The 18,734-nt window shown below is 40.3% G+C and overlaps 2 protein-coding genes across 3 annotated transcripts; one reads left to right on the forward strand and one right to left on the reverse strand.

Annotated features, from left to right (window-relative positions):
- The first annotated feature begins 3,157 nt into the window (after window positions 1-3,157).
- cbll1 (Cbl proto-oncogene-like 1, E3 ubiquitin protein ligase) lies at window positions 3,158-9,416 on the forward strand. 2 transcript variants are annotated; one of them, XM_070992554.1, is made up of 6 exons: window positions 3,158-3,219; window positions 4,313-4,477; window positions 6,334-6,440; window positions 6,741-6,824; window positions 6,979-7,052; window positions 7,292-9,416. In XM_070992554.1, exons 1-6 carry the CDS (start codon window positions 3,207-3,209, stop codon window positions 8,307-8,309), a joined length of 1,461 nt encoding a protein of 486 aa, XP_070848655.1. In that variant the 5' UTR covers window positions 3,158-3,206; the 3' UTR covers window positions 8,310-9,416. The 2 variants fall into 2 exon arrangements, with proteins under 2 accessions (XP_070848655.1, XP_070848654.1); XM_070992553.1 differs by having other exon boundaries at window positions 3,207-3,219; window positions 4,310-4,477; window positions 7,292-8,643.
- Window positions 9,417-9,487: 71 nt separating this feature from the next.
- On the reverse strand, window positions 9,488-17,554 carry LOC139350932 (chloride anion exchanger-like). Its single transcript, XM_070992609.1, has 19 exons — window positions 17,427-17,554; window positions 17,100-17,239; window positions 16,014-16,124; window positions 15,674-15,834; window positions 15,407-15,571; window positions 14,204-14,356; window positions 13,804-13,886; window positions 12,973-13,120; window positions 12,638-12,751; window positions 12,422-12,499; window positions 12,199-12,294; window positions 11,972-12,078; window positions 11,673-11,746; window positions 11,468-11,556; window positions 11,279-11,371; window positions 10,959-11,180; window positions 10,305-10,359; window positions 10,080-10,216; window positions 9,488-9,508 (listed from the first exon to the last, which is right to left on the reverse strand). Exons 1-19 carry the CDS (start codon window positions 17,552-17,554, stop codon window positions 9,488-9,490), a joined length of 2,175 nt encoding a protein of 724 aa, XP_070848710.1.
- Window positions 17,555-18,734: the final 1,180 nt, after the last annotated feature.

Raw genomic sequence — 18,734 nt, forward strand, 5'->3', positions numbered from 1 at the left:
TCAATAATAACATGCATAGCTATTATTGATTTCATAATATCGAACCATTTTATACAATATACGTGTATTCTTCTTCTCACATACTTATTGCTTTAGCTTGCAAGCTAAAGATATTTACATGCCGATGACGCTAGCTTAGTGCTATCGTTACTGGGTGCTATCATTCCTAATTTTCGAGAGCATTAACAATCAAGCCAGATTTGGGATGAATTAACGTGAACCAGTAAATTTGTGTAAAGTTAACACGGAAAGAGGGAGAAGGTTGATATGGAGAAATAAACCCGGACATGATGAATCATCCTGCTTAATGCACGGTTTACGAGTGAAATTCTAAATTTGAGACAAGAAGTTACTGGTTCACGTTAACTCATCCCAAATCTGGCTTGATTGTTAATGCTCTGGTCGAAAATTATGAGGACAGTGCTTTTTTTGGGGGGGGGGGGGGGGGGGGGGGTAACGTTATATGTTTCATATTATGCTGTTTAGTGGTAACTAACTGGCCCACTTCTAATCCCAGTAATGGTAGCACTAAACTGGCCTCATCAGCATGTAAATATCTTGCAAGCTAAAGCAATAAGTAGTATGTGAGTTCAAGAAATGTATATTGCATTGCATTATGCAATATATGCATTAAATTTTTTTATTCAAGTGCAATCTCTCGTGTGTCTCCCCCACTGTCTCCTTCCGGTGTCACACTTAAACAGGTCTGTGTGACATGATTACTATTGACACACTAATTAGGTAATTATCTCAAATCAGAACTGCATGAAAGTGGAAACATCCATATGTACTCATCAAATAATGTTTAAAACCATCGTGCCATGAGCAGTATCAGTTGTATGAAAAATGCTGTGTTTTTGTCCATTTTATTGTTTTCAGTTTTCCCTTCCACAGGAAACACAGAAAAAGTCCATATCAATTTTAAATCTTTCCAGAGTCTTTTTTGCTGGATAGATGTTGTGTATTATCTTGAAAGATGCTTCCTTTACTTTGTTTCCAGTACAGAACCTTTCACTAACCAACCACACTTTGCTCCAGTTGATGTCACCATATTGAGAGTTCCAAAAGATTTGTCCTGCTGGCAGAGTCGTAATTTGCAAGCAGTTTCTAATATATTTATTGGAGCAACTTGTCTTTGTGATGTCTAGTCCATCAATGAAAATGGCACTGCTGAGTCCTCGTTAGAGACTCCTGAGCCTCTCAGGAGGTGCAGTATGCCCCTTGGTACAGCATCAAAAACTATAGCATATTCTTTTGGTGAAACTGGGAACTGAAACTTAGAGAAAAATTCATCATGACGCAGCAGTTGTTCTTCTGTATTAAGAAGTTGACTTACTAGAACAATACCATGGTCAAACCATTTTTGATAAAACAATGACTTGTTTTTATACAGACTACTCTCATTGTTCCAGATGTAAAGGTTGGTTGGTGAAAAGTTATGGCTGTAAATCAGTTTCAACGTGAGTAGGGCTTGTTTGTGGAAGTTAGATAGGTATTTTTTCTATTTTATAATTACATTTCAGTAGAAATTTTATTCCACCAACACCATTAAAGACATACTTAGGGAACGTGTTCCAGATGTTTTCATTCTCTTTGATCACATTTGATAACCATTTCACTTTAAAGGTATTATTCAACGTTTCAAAACTCAGTACCTCCATTCCACTAGGGATTACACATAATCCCTTTCTTTAAGTAGTGACATTTATTCCTCCAAATAAAGTTAAGCAGAATTTTATCTAAGCTTTTGCAAATAGCAGGAGGCGTTGCTAATGATAAGGATACATTAACAGAGCTTGATGTACCTTCAGCCTTAGTGAGAAGCACTCTCCCATTCAGTGAGAGGTCCCTCATCAGCCACGTATTAAACTTTTGGCTTACTTGTTGAATTATTGGATTATAATTCAGATCGCAGAGAATGTTTGCATTTTTATCAATCACAACACCTAGATAAGTAACTGAGTTTTTCACAGGAATGTTGTCAAGTTGTACTAGGTCACATTTTTTAATTGGAAATAGCACAGATTTATTTAAGTTCATTCTCAGGCCCGATACAGCTGAGAATTCTCCAATGCATCTAATGGCTGTATTCACCTCATATTTGTTTTTTAAAAATATTGCTGTATCATCAGCCAGTTGAGATCATTTTAATTCTCTGTCTTTTGCTCTAACACCTAGAAATGGAGATTTTTTCATATGCACTGCCATAACCTGTGCAACTAGCAAAAATAAAAGAGGACTCAGCGGACAGCCTTGTCTAATTCCCCATCTGATATCAAATCTGGGGGTTGTTCCGTTTGTTAGCTTCACTGAGCCATTGCATCCTTTATATAAAGTTCTGACTACTTTCAGGAATCCTTCTCTAAATCCCAAAAATTGAATAACCCTGGTAATAAACTGGTGACTAATGGTATCAAAGGCTTTATAAAAGTCCATAAACAAGATAAGGCTATCATCCAATATATAATCATTATAGTCAATCATATCCAGTATTAGTCGTATGTTATTGGTTATGTTTCTTCCAGGCATAAAACCAGACTGTTCTTCATCAATAATTTCATTTAATCCCCGCTTTAATCTTTTGGCAAATATCAAGGCAAAAATTTTGGCATTGTTGTTCAGTTGACTGATTGGTCTCCAGTTCTCAATGTTAAGTTCATCTTTTTGTGGGTTTTGAATTAATTTGATAAGACCTTGTTTCAAGGTTGGGGGCAGCTCCTCTTTTTCTAGAGCTTCCTCAAACATTGCTACCAAAAAAGGAGCCAATGTTGTATTGCAATTTTATAAAAACTCACCTATTAGTCCATCATTACCTGGAGATTTATTGTCTTTAAAAGCATTAATACAGTTTTGTACATTTATTATATAAACTTGAATTCGTATTCACAGTGAAGACTTCGTAGTCGTAGAAAAATGAGTTGTATTCATAAGACTTTGCACTCACAGCTTTTAGACTCATACTCATATAAAAACAATCGTAACCCGAACCCAATTTCACAGACTCACGTATGTGACCGCAGCATTTTGTGTAAAACAATTTTTATGACATACAAATTGGTAACTTTACAAATACGAACATTAAAATATGGACACATCTTTTTGACAGCTATCTTACACCATACTTCCTTCTTTCCTTTCCTCTCCCTTCACCTCTTCTCCTCGTCTCCTCATATATCCCACAATGCATTGTGTTCACTCGTTGGATCATGGACCAAAGCGGTAAGCAAAAAGCAAAGTAGGGCCGACATTAGCAAAGTTCTTTTATGTGATATATTGTTCAATACGCAGTTAGAGCTGTTGCTGTACCAGCAGTTCAGACAACGACATATCATACTCTCAGTGGACATGTTTGCTACGGCTTTCTGTTATCTTCCAGAGCAGCGTTAAAGCTAGCATGGTCCAGGCTAACGTTAGCTAAAAACAGGCTAACGGTGGAGTAATGCTACAGCACTTCTGTTCATCAAAAGTTAACGTGAAGTGATTCTATAAGGTCACATGCAATGTAGCAACTGAGTCTACACAGTTATGATATTAAATGGCAACACCGGCAATTTTTGACATGATAGTAACCCTAACCGCTTGCTGCAATTGAACTGGGGCGCGAAGGCATCCAGACCAACGTTAGCATAATGCTACCTAAGCTAGTTAAGCTGTAAGAGCTGGCATAACTAATAGCATGCCTTCAGAGTATTTGCTGAAAATGTGAGTCATTCCCCTCAGCTGTTTGTCTTTTAATCTTAAACCCTGATCGCTAAGGTCATAATAGATTAATTTCGACTCCGTAACCTCCGTTTGTTGGTTATCCAAAGTTACAGGACGATATGAGGCGTTACTAACTGAAGTATCATTCTTCATCTACCAAGGGGGAGTTGAGGGCTTTGACAGCGAGGATTTTCTCCAAATTATATCCTTTAGTAACATTCCCAGCAAAACAATGGATTGCTTATCTGTAATGTAATTCCTACCTCATACTTATAACTTTCACACGCCCTGTTATAGTGCATTTGCACACCCTGCCTTCCTTCAAGTCAGTTGCTAAAGCCTGTCTCTATAAAAAGGTATACTTAATTTCATTCATTTTAGTCATTTCATCCATCACTAGAAACTACACATTGAGTTGCTCTGAGTCAGTCATTTAAATTAATCTTTACTAATCATTTGTAAAAATGATATCAAATAGGTATAACACAGACAAAATGTTGCCATGTCCTTTGAGTCTTTGTTGTATAACTTGTTGGGTAATATTGATTTGAAAGCATGTTCTAAACTGACTGCAAAGTGAGTTTTTCAACATTACCTTTTTCCCCAGCAGACAATGATCTTCAAGGAAGCGACGGCTCTGGGAGTTTGGGTGGCCCAGATGTTCGCAGAAGAATCCCCATCAAACTGATATCCAAGCAGCCCTTAAGGGGCAAACCTCAGCCCCGCACCCAGAGACCCACTAGCAGGCCATCTAAAAGTGAGGTTGGAGAAAATGGTAGGGACAGCCTGCAGTACACTGTGCCTCTTAGCACCATGTGTTAAGTACCTTGAAGACAGCATTCTTAGTGGGACTCAGACAGTGTGCATATTCAAAGTTTCTGAGTATTTTGCAAAGGTAGCAAAAATAAACATAATATATACTAGGGTTAGGCGGTAATAAGGTATCCCGTGGTATCTAAAAATAGCAACAGTATCAGTTTCATTACCGTCATTAAAAAAAAATGTTGCACATATAGGTCTATAGGGGCCTAACATAATTGTAGCATCGTCATAAGAAAAATGAAGTCCACTCCGTTCAATGTATCTGGTTGAATTTTTACTCGAGAAAAAGGTGACTGTGCAAAAGTGCATGCTAAAAAAATGAACCTGAGCAGTTTTACAGATGTTTTAACACAGGTATGTCCAGGCACTCATTTAGGCGCATCTGGGCAGAGTACCGTTATCTCGTCCAAGCACACGGAGAAACTCCTCTGTTGAAAACACTTTTTCAGCCTTTTTTCTGCTTGCTATTGTTCTTAGCTCTCATAAAAGGATGAAATGCAAATAAAACAGTAAAATAACACATCGGGCTGCTCAGAGTCCTCTGTGAGCGCTCTGCTCATTCATGAGACAGAGTGGTGAAACTAACTGCGTGGTCAATAGCTCAGCGACTCACCCGAATTCACCATAGAAACACCAATGACGACCCAGAAGGAAGTAAGCCCAGAGATAGATTATCACATGAAGAGCGCTCCCACCACTCTAGAAACCCCCTCCTTTTTATGTAAACAAGCAGGACCTTTGTGATTGATCTCAGACTAGCACAGAGTCATAGGAGGAGACATTAGCAGCGTTAGCAGCAAAGGTAAGACATACTGATTTAGCAAAGGTTTTTTTTCTGCTACTCTTTTTTTTTTCGTCGCACAGTGAGGAGGCAGACATCTTTGTGATCATAAGACTCTCTGCTTTCATATGATACTGGGCTGTTGTAGTTTGCGTGAAGTGGTGAAATCAGCAGTACCGTTGAAGTGCGCTATTTTCGTGTTTTTGTTACATGTGTATATCATTTCTTGGGGTATGAATCATGTTTCGTTTGGGTGGCAATGCTTGGTAGAGGCTCTTAGCTGAGAGAAGCAGGGGAGACAGAATATTTTCACAACTACCTCAGGAATTGTTTTCAGGGGACATTATGATCGGAGAGGTTTAAATATGTTTGATTTCAACAGATTCTCACAGTAATTGCAGCAGCCCAGGCCCACGATGGCTGAAGTGTGTTAGTCATTCAGGAATTTGGCACAATAGCTTTGACAACGTTAACCCCACTATCCCATGTCACACATGCCTGTTTGTCTTCTTTGAGATGCCATAAATGGAAAAACTCCCTCAAACCATTTGCTATTATTGTGTCCTGTGTGGTCCATGGGCGAGTAGCTTGTTTCAAGGTAGGAGCTGCACAGCTTCCATTCACTGCTTACATAGTGCGCAGTCAGGCTTAAGTGGAGCTGTGATGCGCTTGACCACATGTTCATGTGGAGCCGGTAGCAGTGTTAAAATATTAATTAAAATATTAGCATATTAAAAACCATATATGGCACACCTCTAATTGGGAGGATGTGTAATATTTGATACAACATATAAACTGGGATTACTGTTGCTCAGTTACTGATATTCTACCCTCTTCTTTTTTAATCAAAACTATGGCGACACCATGCGGTTTTCCTTTAGAATTACCAATAAGGTGACATTTGGTCCTAGCTCTATCATGGGCTTTGGTCACTGCTTTTGGAACACTTGAATTAGACTTATTAATCCCCAGTTGCCTGGGTTTCAGAGCAGCCTCAGTCACTAATGCTTTTCTCTTTCTTCTCACAGATAACTTTGGCTTCAAGCAGGAGGAGAGGTTTGATTGTGGAGCTAAAGCTGGTGATGTGTTCGCAAATCAGAGGAGATTCCCCCAGGCACTGTTTTGGGACTATAAGGTACATCACCATTGGGGAGTGAAATGACTCAACAGTCCATACAGCGGTTCCAGATGATTATTAACAACACTGTCTCACTAATCTCTGCCACACAGTACAGGGTGTCTCGTCTGCAGACCCTCAGAAAAGTCATGTCACACTGGTTTCAACAATTATCTTCCCATTTGTGGGGAATTCTCAGATTCAGCCCAAAACAATGAGCAAGCAAAAAATTAGACAAATCCTCAGTGTTAATGATATCATAGTGCATTTGAGTTTGTCTTCATGGAATTTAATGTGTTTTTTTTCCTCCCCCAACAGTTAAATTTGATTGGAGAACGGGATGAAGTACCAATTCACTTTTGTGATAAATGTGGTCTTCCTATTCAGCTATATGGCCGGATGGTATGTATTTTTATGTGTTTATGTATTAATTTCTCCTCTGGAGGATCAATAAAGGATGATCTCATCTTATTTTTGTTGAACTGACCTTTCTTGCAGGAGGTCACAGAGAAATGTTGATGTGTAACACTAACTCCTTCTCCGCCTGACTCCTCAGATCCCATGCAAACATGTTTTCTGCTACGACTGTGCTTTGCTCCACGAGAAGAAAGGAGAAAAGATGTGCCCTGGGTGAGCTCTTCGAGAGACATTTTTAACTATTTAAATGTGTTGTGGTGAATATTGCAGTTTTTCTCACAGTTTTAACAGCTTTTATTAAGTGCTAGATCACAGCTGTTTTTGAAATATTCACTGAAACTGATGTAGCAGTATTTTTTTAAAGGGTACGCAGCATTAATGTCGCTCTTCAGCTGCTCTTCATGTGTTTTGTTCCTGCTTATTGTTACTAACTTTTGTCCCTGTGTCTCCAGCCTCACTTTGTACAACTGCACCGACCCTGTGCAGCGCATCGAGCAGTGCCAGCGTGGTTCCCTCTACATGTGCAGTGTTGTCCCGGGATGTAAACGCACCTACCTGTCCCAGCGAGACCTGCAGGCCCATGTAAACCACCGCCACATGAGGGCAGCCAAGTCTTCCTCTGGGCGGCAGGAGCCTGTGCACCTGCCCCCTTCATCTGAGGTCCCTGACCGGTTCCGCGTGCATCCACCTCACTTACCCAAAAACCATGTTCACCTCACCAGCCCGCTCCAGCACAGCAGTCATGACCCCTACAGTCAGCCGCCCCCGCCCTCTGCTCACGAAGCCCCGCCCCCAACTTCCGCTCTTGGCCCTGAGACATTCCGCATTGCCACAGTAACAACCCGTAAACACAGTAATCTCATCACCGTACCCATCCAAGATGACTCCTCTTCCTCTCGGGAACAACACTCAGGTGGGCCCGGCCCTGCTCAGCCGCCCCACCACCACCCAGGGGACTACCCTGGCCAGCCACCTGTAGTGTCCCACTCTCACCACATGATGGCACCACCGCAGCAGCACTTTGGCCCACCACCTCCCCCACCTCCTCCTATCAGCCACCCCATGCAGCATCCTTCCCAGGCCACTGGGACACCACATATGGTGTACAACCAGGCCCCTCCACCCCCCATGTCCACAGCTCCCCCACCGATCACTCCACCACCAGGGCACATCATGGGCCAGATGCCGCCCTATATGAACCACCCTCACCCAGGACCTCCACCACAACACAGTGGCCCCCCTGTCAATGCCCCCCCACCTCATCATTATAACCCAAACTCCATGCAGCAGTTCCCTGAAGACCAGGGTACCCTCAGTCCCCCGTTCAGCCAGCCAGGAGGGCTCAGTCCTGGAATGTGGCCTGCTCCAAGAGGGCCCCCTCCACCACGAATGCAGGGCCCTCCTCCCCAGGGCCAGATGCCTGGACCGCACCACCCAGATCAGGGCCGCTACCGGCCTTATTATCAGTAAACTGCCAACTGAATGAATGGGCAACAGTCTGCGTCATTCTGTTCCATACCACTTGTCTGATAATGTGATAGTAAACCTCAGGGTTACAGGATGTAGGACTTTCATTTTGATAAAACTGCCCCAAAGCAAATGTGTATGTGCTGCACATTTTAGTTAAGTGTACTGAACTTCCTGCTGAACATACAATAGACTTGGAGAAGAGCAGGAATGCCCCCCCCCCTTTTTTTTTTTTAAATAGCGTATGGTTAATATTTCTGTATATATGTCAGCTGATTTCACCCATATGTACTGTTCATTGAAAGACACCAACTATGTCTCAATAAATTTTTAACAGAACATTTGCATCTCATCTTTGTTTGATATGACAGCTGATGAAGGATAACCGGCTGCTTTGTTTGCTTTGGAGGTTATGAAGAGCAATAGGATCTTAACCTAATGAAATTGTCTGTTTCTTTGATAGTTCATGTACCCAGGTTGAGTTAGTAATTCTTCTCATGTCTCTGTCAAATTGCTTTTCAGTGAATGTTAAACTAACCCAAGGTGTAGGTGGTGTAGTAAACCTGAAAGGACACTGTTTCCTGTTTATCAGGGATTAGCTGTCACTTTGGCAGCTGTTCATCCTTGGGTTGTTTTGTCACGTACACACTTTGGATGTTTGTGTAATGGTTATTGCTGGAAGTGTGGCGACAACTCACTTTTTCCAGCTTTCTTTATCTTAGTCTGCATGATTAGCTTGCATTCAGGCACCATTTAAAAAATCTTGCTTTGGAAAAACCTGCCGATGGTGAGGGCTGGTTTTAGCCATCTAGATGTCACACAGAGATTTTTAAGATTCATTTGATTGACACAATGAACGTGTTTAACGCCCTTTGTTATAGCAAACGTTGCATTTAATCTGAAATGTTTTCATGAAAGCAACAGCATGAAAAAGGACATTACAGTAGAGAATAACAACTATGACAACAAAGACTGGATGTAAAAATCATGATGAACTTCAATAGACTTAAACAGAATTTCAAAGTAAAACAACTCTATTTAGCAGAAAAACTACATTACAATATGTCTTGTGGTATGTGAGTACAGCAGATTAAAATGGTCCACTTTATTTAACAGTAGTTGTATGTGGTCTGTGAGTGCATTGTCTTTTTGAAAGGACCTTCCCGGAGACAGTTGCTCTGCTAGAGATGTGTATCACGTAACTGCAAAAAACAAAAAGTCAAATGATTTTCAGAGTTGTAAAAGCTGTCAAGTTAAAACAAACAAAAAAACCAGCAGTAATCAGACCATTGGTCTGTTTATACTTTGTTCTTGAGATATCTCCATGTGCCAGACATCTGACCTACAAACTCCTCACTTTGTTATCTGTGTTGTGCTGTGAGGTCAATGTGGCATGGAAAATTGATAATCAGAAACAATTCATTCACTTTTGTAAGAGGAGAAGTCAAATGATAGTCCTTTTAAAGGTGTGTTTAATCAATCACGACACATGACGAGGAAATACATGTTTGTTTTTTAATTTTGGCATACTTCTCATCTAATTCTATCAAGGCAATGAAGCTTTTGATTATAAAGACCCAATGACCTCTCATGATGATCCTGTAGTGCCACCCTGATTCATTTCACTTTTTTTTCCATGGCCCATAATGAACAATGAGGCTTTTAAGTCCCAATAGAAGTGAGTTATGTATATTTTTGTCTTGTTAGGAATACTAAGTCTCCATACAGAAGCCTAGCACACGAAGAAGTATACATAGAAAGAGTTTTCCTTACCACCCTGCCTTTGCTGTCTTCCTCCTTGTGTTTTCCACACACATGCAGCATGGCGTCGTGGAGGGTCAGGAAGAACATGGAGGTCAGGATCTCATCGTCGAAGAACATACAGCTGTGCAGCTTCTCCAGGATGTACACTGTGAACGCACAAGAAGCATGTTATAGGTGCTCACTGCACATATGTCGCCACTGATGCTAGGACGTTGTACTTTCAATGAAACTCACCATCACAAGAGACAATGTAAACATCCACATCAATACGGATGAACTCTTTGAGCGCCTGTGGGGAATACAGTGAGGTTTTAGGCCATGTGGGAAATTCTTTATCATGTAAACCCCACATGTGTAAGAAACTGTTATGGTATAATGTATAAAATTACATATGATGAATCTGCCTATAGTCACCCAAACCCCACCAGCTGACAATCCAGTGAATGTTACAATCTTGCCGCCACCATTGAAATGCAAAGAGGATGTTGCATCAAAGGATATTGCTAAAATCGGGAAAAAAAATGGTTTATAGAGGTTGATAGAGGTTTGGAGTTTTCATATTAAGTTGTCGTTGCTGTGTTGCAGACGTTTGCTGCTAGTGCTGCCTCAAATGAAAAGCTTTCTGATGGTCAATCATGGAAGACCTTTATTGTGAAACAACACTAGGAAATGTAGTCTTATTCAGAGCTGGTGTAATTAATCAGTTAATTAATGGGTTTTGCACTGTTGGTTTGGGCAATCTGAACATGGTGCCTTGGGCTTCGGGAGAACACGTTTGGCATTTTTGAAGGTAAGACCTTTATTGTAACATCCTGTCAGCGACTGTCACTTTCTCAGCTTCACTGCCACTGCCATTTATTGAACTCCCTTATGTGATTGATTTTGTACCGTTCTGAGTCCCTTCAGAGCAGAGATATCCAGGAAGGAGACAGCAGAGAAGTCCAGGATCAGGCTGTGGAGGTCCACTCTGGGAACACTGATGTTAGCAGGAAGCTCAGCGTTCCAGTCCAGCCGAAAAGGCAGATCTTTGATGTCAGAGGGCAGATCCAGCTCCTCCATTTTCATGTGAGACTCATCACCCATCTGGCTGAATAAATCCTTCAAGCCTTTCTGTTTGACATATGTAGGAGAGAAGGCTTAAAGTTTTTTGGAAGAACACTCTAAAGCACTCACTGGTGCAGTAGTTTCTAGTATATATGAGGTCTCACCTCTGTAATGTCATCATTATTCCGCAAGAGTTTCTTGATTTTCCTGAGAGCCTTGTTCCTCTTCTTCAAAATCCTCAGAGGGTTAAATCCAACCTGGAACAGCCAAGTGTTGGCATTACTTTATTTGACATGTATTTTAGGAGAAAAGCAAAGCTGAAGCAGAGGAGGGAATAGATGTGTCGCACATACAGCTTCTACGAGCTTGTTCTTGAAGAACTCGATATTGGCGAAGAAGATGGGTGAGGGTATCCTGAAGATTTTTACTCCTGCTGGTTCATCTATCTGAGAAGCAAAGCATCATGATAAGGCAAAAGCGATTCAGACGGATGTGAGGACATGAACTGAAACTCTTCAGCAGTGTTATTGTTTATTTGATTTCATTTAACAGACTGACGTACATTTAGGTAATCCTTGCGATCTCTGTAGAGGTCAGTCCCTGGGATGTTAGCCAAGATGGAACAGCGGGGGCTAGAAAAACATGGAGAGGGTTTTAGATACATTTCAAAAATTAGCACTGATTTCTGCTTTATGTTGCATAGTTACTGTGCATCATATTGGGGGAGTTGATGCTGTTTTTCATCCACGACAGCATGGATGAATGGAAATCCATGATTCTCTCATTGTTTCCTTTTTGCAATCAGTTTGCATATTAAAAAACGAATATCAGCCATCATGAATCATCAGTATTCTTACAACTGAGTCCTGAAGACAACAGTGAGCAGTTCCACTACCAAGCCAACCAACAGACCAAGATCCAGTCCCAGCAGGATGGCAGCCACACATGTTACCACCCACACCACCTGCAAAGAAACACCTGAGGTCAGACACAGACCAAGAGTACACCAGGCCAAGAAAATAAGCAGGTAGACGCAGCACACCTTGGATTTGGTAGTGACCAATCAGACATTGTGAAAACCTACACATTCTGGCTTGTCCCTCCTCCACAAGTATGGGATTTCTCCAAACTGCATCAGCATGCCCTTCAAATTAACGACGACCAAGGCACCCAGGACAGACTGAAGTCAAATGTTAAGGCAATGTATAATAAAGAAAGCAAAATTTTAGACCAACAGATATACAATCACAACGGAACTTTCTCCCATATATGAATTAGCACAATAGATTACAGAGATTACATCTCACCTTGGGAAGCGGCTCCAGCAGGAAGCCAAGCGCCACGGTTACGATCATTGCCATCATGGCTGAGATCAAACCTGCAATCTGTATTCGTAAAAAAGTTAATGTTTCATTATAAGGTGCCAATGAAGTGAGAGAGTGTGATATAAACCAGATTATATTAGCCAGACAATACAACCCTGATTCTAAAAATAGCGGTGACACTGTGTAAAAATTTCTGACCTGTGTTTTGCCTCCTGAGCTCTCCTGCACAGCCGTCCTGGAGAGTGCTGTGCTGGCTGCAAACGACTTGAAACTTGCTCCAAATATGTTGCTAATCCCAAATGCAATGAGCTCCTGGGACGGAACAGTGAAAAATAAAGTTAGTGCTCCAGCAACAAAAGGTTACCTTTTGTTTTTACCCTGAATGATTCGCTTGACCTTGAGCTAAAAGCAATATTCAGTGTAACTTTATATCATCGTAACCAAAATTATGAGTCTTATTCTCATACTTGCTTTGTATCAGTGACCAGTTAACGCCTTTAAGTGACAGTGTGAATATGCAGTTTGTAACTCACCTGGTTCCCATCAATGGTGTAATCATGTTTGATGGCGTAGACTTTGGCCACAGAGAAAGCAACAGCAAACCCCACGATGGCTATAGGAAAGGCCTCCACAGCACTATGCTGGAACACTTCTATATCGGGAGCACGGGGGGACTCATACCTGAAAGATTATTGGGTTTAATTGTGCATTTAAAGGACCTGATGGAAAGTAGCTAACTACATGTTATGTTATTTACTTCAACGACTTACCTGCTACAATTTTCAGGTACTTGCGCTTTACTTTTCACAATAATAATCTAAATATCAAATAAAAGCCAGACTTGTGTGATAAAAAAAATGTCTTTTCTTCTATCCTCTCCCATCTTATGACGCCTCAAATTTATCTCATGAACCTTTGGAAAGTAATCAAAAATACTCCAAATGAGCTCAACCTCAAGTAGCCGCAACTTTAACCACAGTACAGTACTGCTGAGACACTGAGGTGTCAGTATTAACAATCTAATAATGTCATATATAATATCACTCACTTTTCTTACAGAACAATATTTATATTAATGTATTTAACATAACACTTGCATAGTATTGCTATTTTCTTTCCAAGTAAGACTTTCAATCCAGTACCGTAACATGATATAGTAACCCCCCCCCCAACTCTGCATGTTGTGTATGTAACTGTGAAGAATAAAGGATTTCTTCTTCTTCTTCTTCTAAATGGAGCATGTTTACATTGTGGTATTGCTAATTTTACTTAAGTAAAGATTTGTTACACTAATGGATCTAAATTACCTGAAGAAACAGCAGTCAACTTTTTTTTATACTGCATGTGCAGAGCTTGAAACTTACCCACTAGCCATTTTGCCAATAACGCCAACATCAAATCTCTTGCTGAAGTTGAGGCCATAGGACGCCCCACAAGCTATGATAGTCTGTGTGAATAGAAAAGAGAGAGAGCTATGAGCATTGGCACAACTTGTTCTCCATTCATTATGGTTTAAAAGCAATTTACAAGTACCTTTTTTTTATTGCCAAAGTCACTTAAGTGTAGATGTAAATAATAACATTAATGATTTCTGAATTCTATTTTGCTGCTCCAGTATCATGGTCCAGGTAGCGTTTATGTTGACTCAGTGTTACGCTGTCATGGCTTACAGGGACACTTGAATAGAACAGAACCATGGCTAATGTCAATGTCATTGCTTTTGAAAAGTGAAAAAGGAGCATCTTCCTTGAGGATTTCTCTCACCACGAGAGCTTCTATGGGGATGGGAAAAGGCAGCTTGGATTTGTATATGTCGCTCAGCTCCTTCACGATGAAGACCACAATCATGATCAGTATGGACATCACCAGGTCACAGATGTTGGTGGAGGTGATTTGGACAAAGTTCGCCTCCAGGGTCTTTGCAGAAGAAAGCACATTTTACAGTCTTTGCCAACTCATTTTCAGGAAGACAAACTGTGGAAACAAATGCCATGATACCTTCAACATTAAAACATTAACTTAATTCTCTGCTTTTAAAGGAATAATTGAATATTTTTGGATATATGCTTGTCTACTGTCTTGCCGCGAGTTAGAAGATAGAAACCATTCCCTTGTCTGTGAGGTAACTTAGGCTAAATAGCTGGTTAGCTCAGCTTGCCTAAAGACTACGCATTAAACAAACGAGTCACAACACGTTAACTGATGAGTTTTTTGTCACCTTTGGACAGGTTCAGGCTAGTTATTCCCCCTGTTTCTAGTCTTTGTGCTAAGCTAAGCTAACTGGCTCCTAGCAATAGCTTCATATTTACACACAGACTTGGGCGTGGTATGAATCTTCTCTCCTAACTCTTGATAAGAAAACAATTAAGTATATTTCCACAAATGTAAACTAATACTAAGACAGGCCATTCTAGCCACAAAATTGGCTGTATTTTTTCACTGACGGTTGTGCAGCTTTATCTACATTCAAATCACTTTTTCTTCCTCTCTTCTGATCTGTTTGCATGTTTAAAGCCGTAGTTTATGTCCTCTTTCCCTGCTCTCCCTTATTCTCCTTAAATTCAAGATTAGATTGGATTCAACTTTACTGTCGTCGTCAGAGTGCACAGAGACAACGAAATGCGGCATTTAACCAGAAGTGCAAATAGTCATAATATCCAAAATATAAATTCATAAAAGTAATGCAATTGGCATGAGGTATAAACAGTATGAGGTATGTGCAGGTAGTGCAAATAATTTCTTTGAAACTATCAAACATGCAACACGGTATGTAAACAAGTGACATGTGCAACAGGTAGCAAGTGGCAGTGCAGTAAAAAGTAATATAAGAATATAGAGTGTATATAAAATATATAGTGATTGTGCTGTCTGAATAATGAAAGTACTGGGTCTTTCTCTGCTTGCTTCAAATGTAAAACTGCATAGATAATGATAATAATATAACTTTCAGATGTATCCTGGACTTACGTATATGATAGAGAGTGGACCACTGATGCCTGGGACTTCCAACCCTAACACAAACTTGAGCTGGGACACCAGGATGTGGACAGCAGCTGCTGTGGTGAAGCCAGACACCAGAGTGTCAGACAGGTACATGACAATAAAGCCAATCTGCAGAACACCCATGGCAAGCTGCATGGGACAGAAAAATGAGGAGAAAAGAAGCTTGTTTTAAAAACCATTCACAGGACACAGAGAATCGCTGGTATGGTGTGGAGACTGAGTCAAATATACCTGGAAAATCCCCATGAGGAAGGTCACAGAGGACGCCACTATGACTCTCTGCTCGTCCTGGGTCAGGCCCTCAAAGGCAGCGATGTTGGCCACTGGTCCGTCCTCTGGGACCAGGCGGGTCACCACAGCTCCCACCATTAGACTCAGGACTGGGAAGGCGCCTGTATGAAGGTGAGTGTGGAGGTGTGGGAGGACACTGTTAAGCCATATCTCATCCAGTCTTATATGCTTGTATGAAAATGACAAAACATCCCCAACTTTTCCAAACAGACCACTTCACGCAATGTGCTTGATGACAGAAAACCAGTTTTATTAGTGAAAATATTTTATAGTGACATACCTACAGATAAGTGTCTTGAGGTACCGAGGAAGAAGTATGTCAGCACGGGGAAGAAAGCTGTGAAGAGGCCATAGCTTGGAGGCAGCGAGGCCAGCAGAGAGAAGGCCAGTCCTGAGGGAGACCACAACAAAACAAGAGTGAATATCTCTGGGAAAACTAAAGTGAACATCAAAATGTTTGCCTGCTAACATTTGCCTATTAGCATAAAACACAAAGTACAGCTGACGCACATGGGAATGGTATTACAATTGTAGTTTGCAGGTGTTTGTTCATAAACCGAAGTATTGGACAAATGCAAATTGTGACACTGAGAGAGACCTCAAGGAAAATAAAGGATCATCCAAATGAGTTTCTGTACTAAATTTCATGTCAGTCCATGCAATGGTTTTTAGGATATTTCAGAAACTGAATGTTTGACCATGACGCCAGTGTTGCTAAAAAAAATACCGCGAAGTGTTCACAGATTATGGCATGAACATAATTCTTTGAAAAACAGAAAAAAAAAATTCAGTTTTTGGACCACAGAACACTCAAGCCAAAAAGTTCCAATGGGAATCATGTCCAAATGAATTCAGATTTTAGGCTTCCTTCAGATTACCGGGTAGTGTCAAACAACTACATTACACATCAGCTGTCATAATTGAAAATACTACTACAAAACTAATAGCCAATACTCAGCCAAAATATCAATCTAGTGCTTCTTGTTTTGACCAGTGCTAAGTGATACTATTTTTACCAATACACGTGTCTCAATACACTTGTATGAGACACATGTATTATGTTGCATTGAGCTCCTTTGTTGTATTTAGTTGAAGAAGTTATTACACTTACTTGTCTATATGATAATGAATCTGTTCTCGTAGTTCCTGTTGCTGTTGCAACTCTTTCATTTCACTGCAGGGGATCAATAAAGTTTTATCTTATCTGAAGCCAAATTTCTCAAATGCAGCTTTTATTTACTGGCACAATGGCCACAATCTCTCCCTAAGGTTGGCCAATGGTATTGGTTGCTGGTGATGCACCAGCAACCAACAATGATCAGACTTTGCAGCCACACACTCGGGCTCTCTCCACTCTGCTCCTCACCTTGCATAATGGCCACCATTCCAGTGCTGATCCCGGACACCACATCACCCAGCAGCCACTCTTTAACTCTGTAGATCCTCATCCAGCCAATGATGGGAAGGAGGGAGAGCACTGCATTCTTGGCACGTTGGGAATCACAGCTGGATTTAAGTGACAGAAAAAACTCTTTCACATTGTCTACTAATGTTTAGAAGTTTAAAGAATTTTCCTCACACCCATTATCACAGTCAGACTGTTACTTTGCAGAAAATGAAAATGAATACTGGAGTTATTATGTCAAAATCAAACACAGTGATCCTGATCTCCAGAGAACCGAGCTTTACTTACGTCAGATAGTCTTTCACATGGTCCAGGATGGTTTTGCGCCGCCTGGAGACTTTCTCATGATTTTCAGCAAAGCTGTCCTCAGAGTACACTGGTCTGTCCACCGTATATTTTTTCCTCAAAGTCGCCATCCTCACACCTCAGATGTCTGAGGAATCCTATGCTGGTACAATATGAGAGGTTCTGAAGATAGATCCCTTAATAACCTTTGCCCGTTTCTTCTTTGTGCACTGCTGTGAGTCTGTCTATCTAATCTGTGATCAGAGATCAATCTCATCCCTCTCTCAGTTTTGTCTTAACTCTGCTCAATCATTAACTCAAGCAGCTTTGTGAATCATTGTGTTTATATGCCATTTCATTTCCTATCTGTTTCGGTCAAGTTCAAGAATTGTTGGTTTCTTTGTAGATAAAAGAGCTTGGTCTGTACCAGCTCTATATGGAAAGTGTCCTGAGACAACTTCTGTTGTGATTTGGCGCTATACAAATAAAATTGAATTGAATTGAATTGAAGTTCAAACTATGGGATCAGAGGGTTTTCTAAAATATTGAGGTTTTTTTTGGGCAGGACTTGGTTAGTTTCAATTTGAGGTGTTCATTTCCTTTGTATAGAAGTTTGGCTTAAAAATGATCTGTGACAATCACATGTTTTCTCTTTTTTTCTCCCCTCTATCAGCATTGTTTATCAGTGAGGAAAACTAGAATATGTTCCTGTTGTGTGGGCTCACTGACTCCATGATCAGCGTGAAGTCCCCTGAAAAGGGACATCCAAAAGGTTGGCTGATACTTGAAATACTGAAATCAAAGAAAGTACTACCATATCAAAACTTTGTTACTGTGTGATATTGGACCATATGAGGTTCATCAGACTGGTGCAGCAGTTTAAGAGAAGTTCTGAGTCAGCCCATCCCATCTGATGGATGAAAATCTGCTCAATTCTGATTGGAAAAATATCTTGTCACATATTTAGATGCAACAATCCCAGTACCAAAATATGTGAGTTGAATGTGATGACAGTCTTTTAACAGTAAGCAAAAAACAAAATTTTAAGATTTTTATTTTATTTATTTTTTTTATTATTATTAGAACAGTGTGCCAAAAAGGTAATTATCATGACAGTAATAATAACTTTACAACATAAAAAATATATTGCACCTAACATTTCTACAAATTCACTATATACAGTATAAAACAAAGAAATTTGTTTTCTTACATAACAGTAAATAATCTATTTGTAAACTTAGATTGTCAGAAACAGTATCTTATTATTAATTACATTAGTGTATTGTACAGCATCATCTGTAAAACATTTGT

The sequence above is a fragment of the Chaetodon trifascialis genome, chromosome 22 (assembly GCF_039877785.1).
Source record: "Chaetodon trifascialis isolate fChaTrf1 chromosome 22, fChaTrf1.hap1, whole genome shotgun sequence".
Classification (NCBI taxonomy): domain Eukaryota; kingdom Metazoa; phylum Chordata; class Actinopteri; order Chaetodontiformes; family Chaetodontidae; genus Chaetodon; species Chaetodon trifascialis.

What these genes read in the sequence shown, in the direction of transcription:
- cbll1 (XM_070992553.1), top strand. An exon ending in AAGTGAGGTTGGAGAAAATG is followed by an intron (nt 4,478 to 6,333) that starts GTAGGGACAGCC and finishes TTCTTCTCACAG; the next exon opens with ATAACTTTGGCTTCAAGCAG. An exon ending in CACTGTTTTGGGACTATAAG is followed by an intron (nt 6,441 to 6,740) that starts GTACATCACCAT and finishes CTCCCCCAACAG; the next exon opens with TTAAATTTGATTGGAGAACG.
- LOC139350932 (XM_070992609.1), bottom strand. Translation starts at nt 17,554, where the DNA reads ATGGCGACTTTGAGGAAAAAATATACGGTGGACAGACCAGTGTACTCT. An exon ending in TCCCCATAGAAGCTCTCGTG is followed by an intron (nt 13,887 to 14,203) that starts GTGAGAGAAATC and finishes CTATTCACACAG; the next exon opens with ACTATCATAGCTTGTGGGGC. An exon ending in GCTCAGGAGGCAAAACACAG is followed by an intron (nt 12,500 to 12,637) that starts GTCAGAAATTTT and finishes TTACGAATACAG; the next exon opens with ATTGCAGGTTTGATCTCAGC.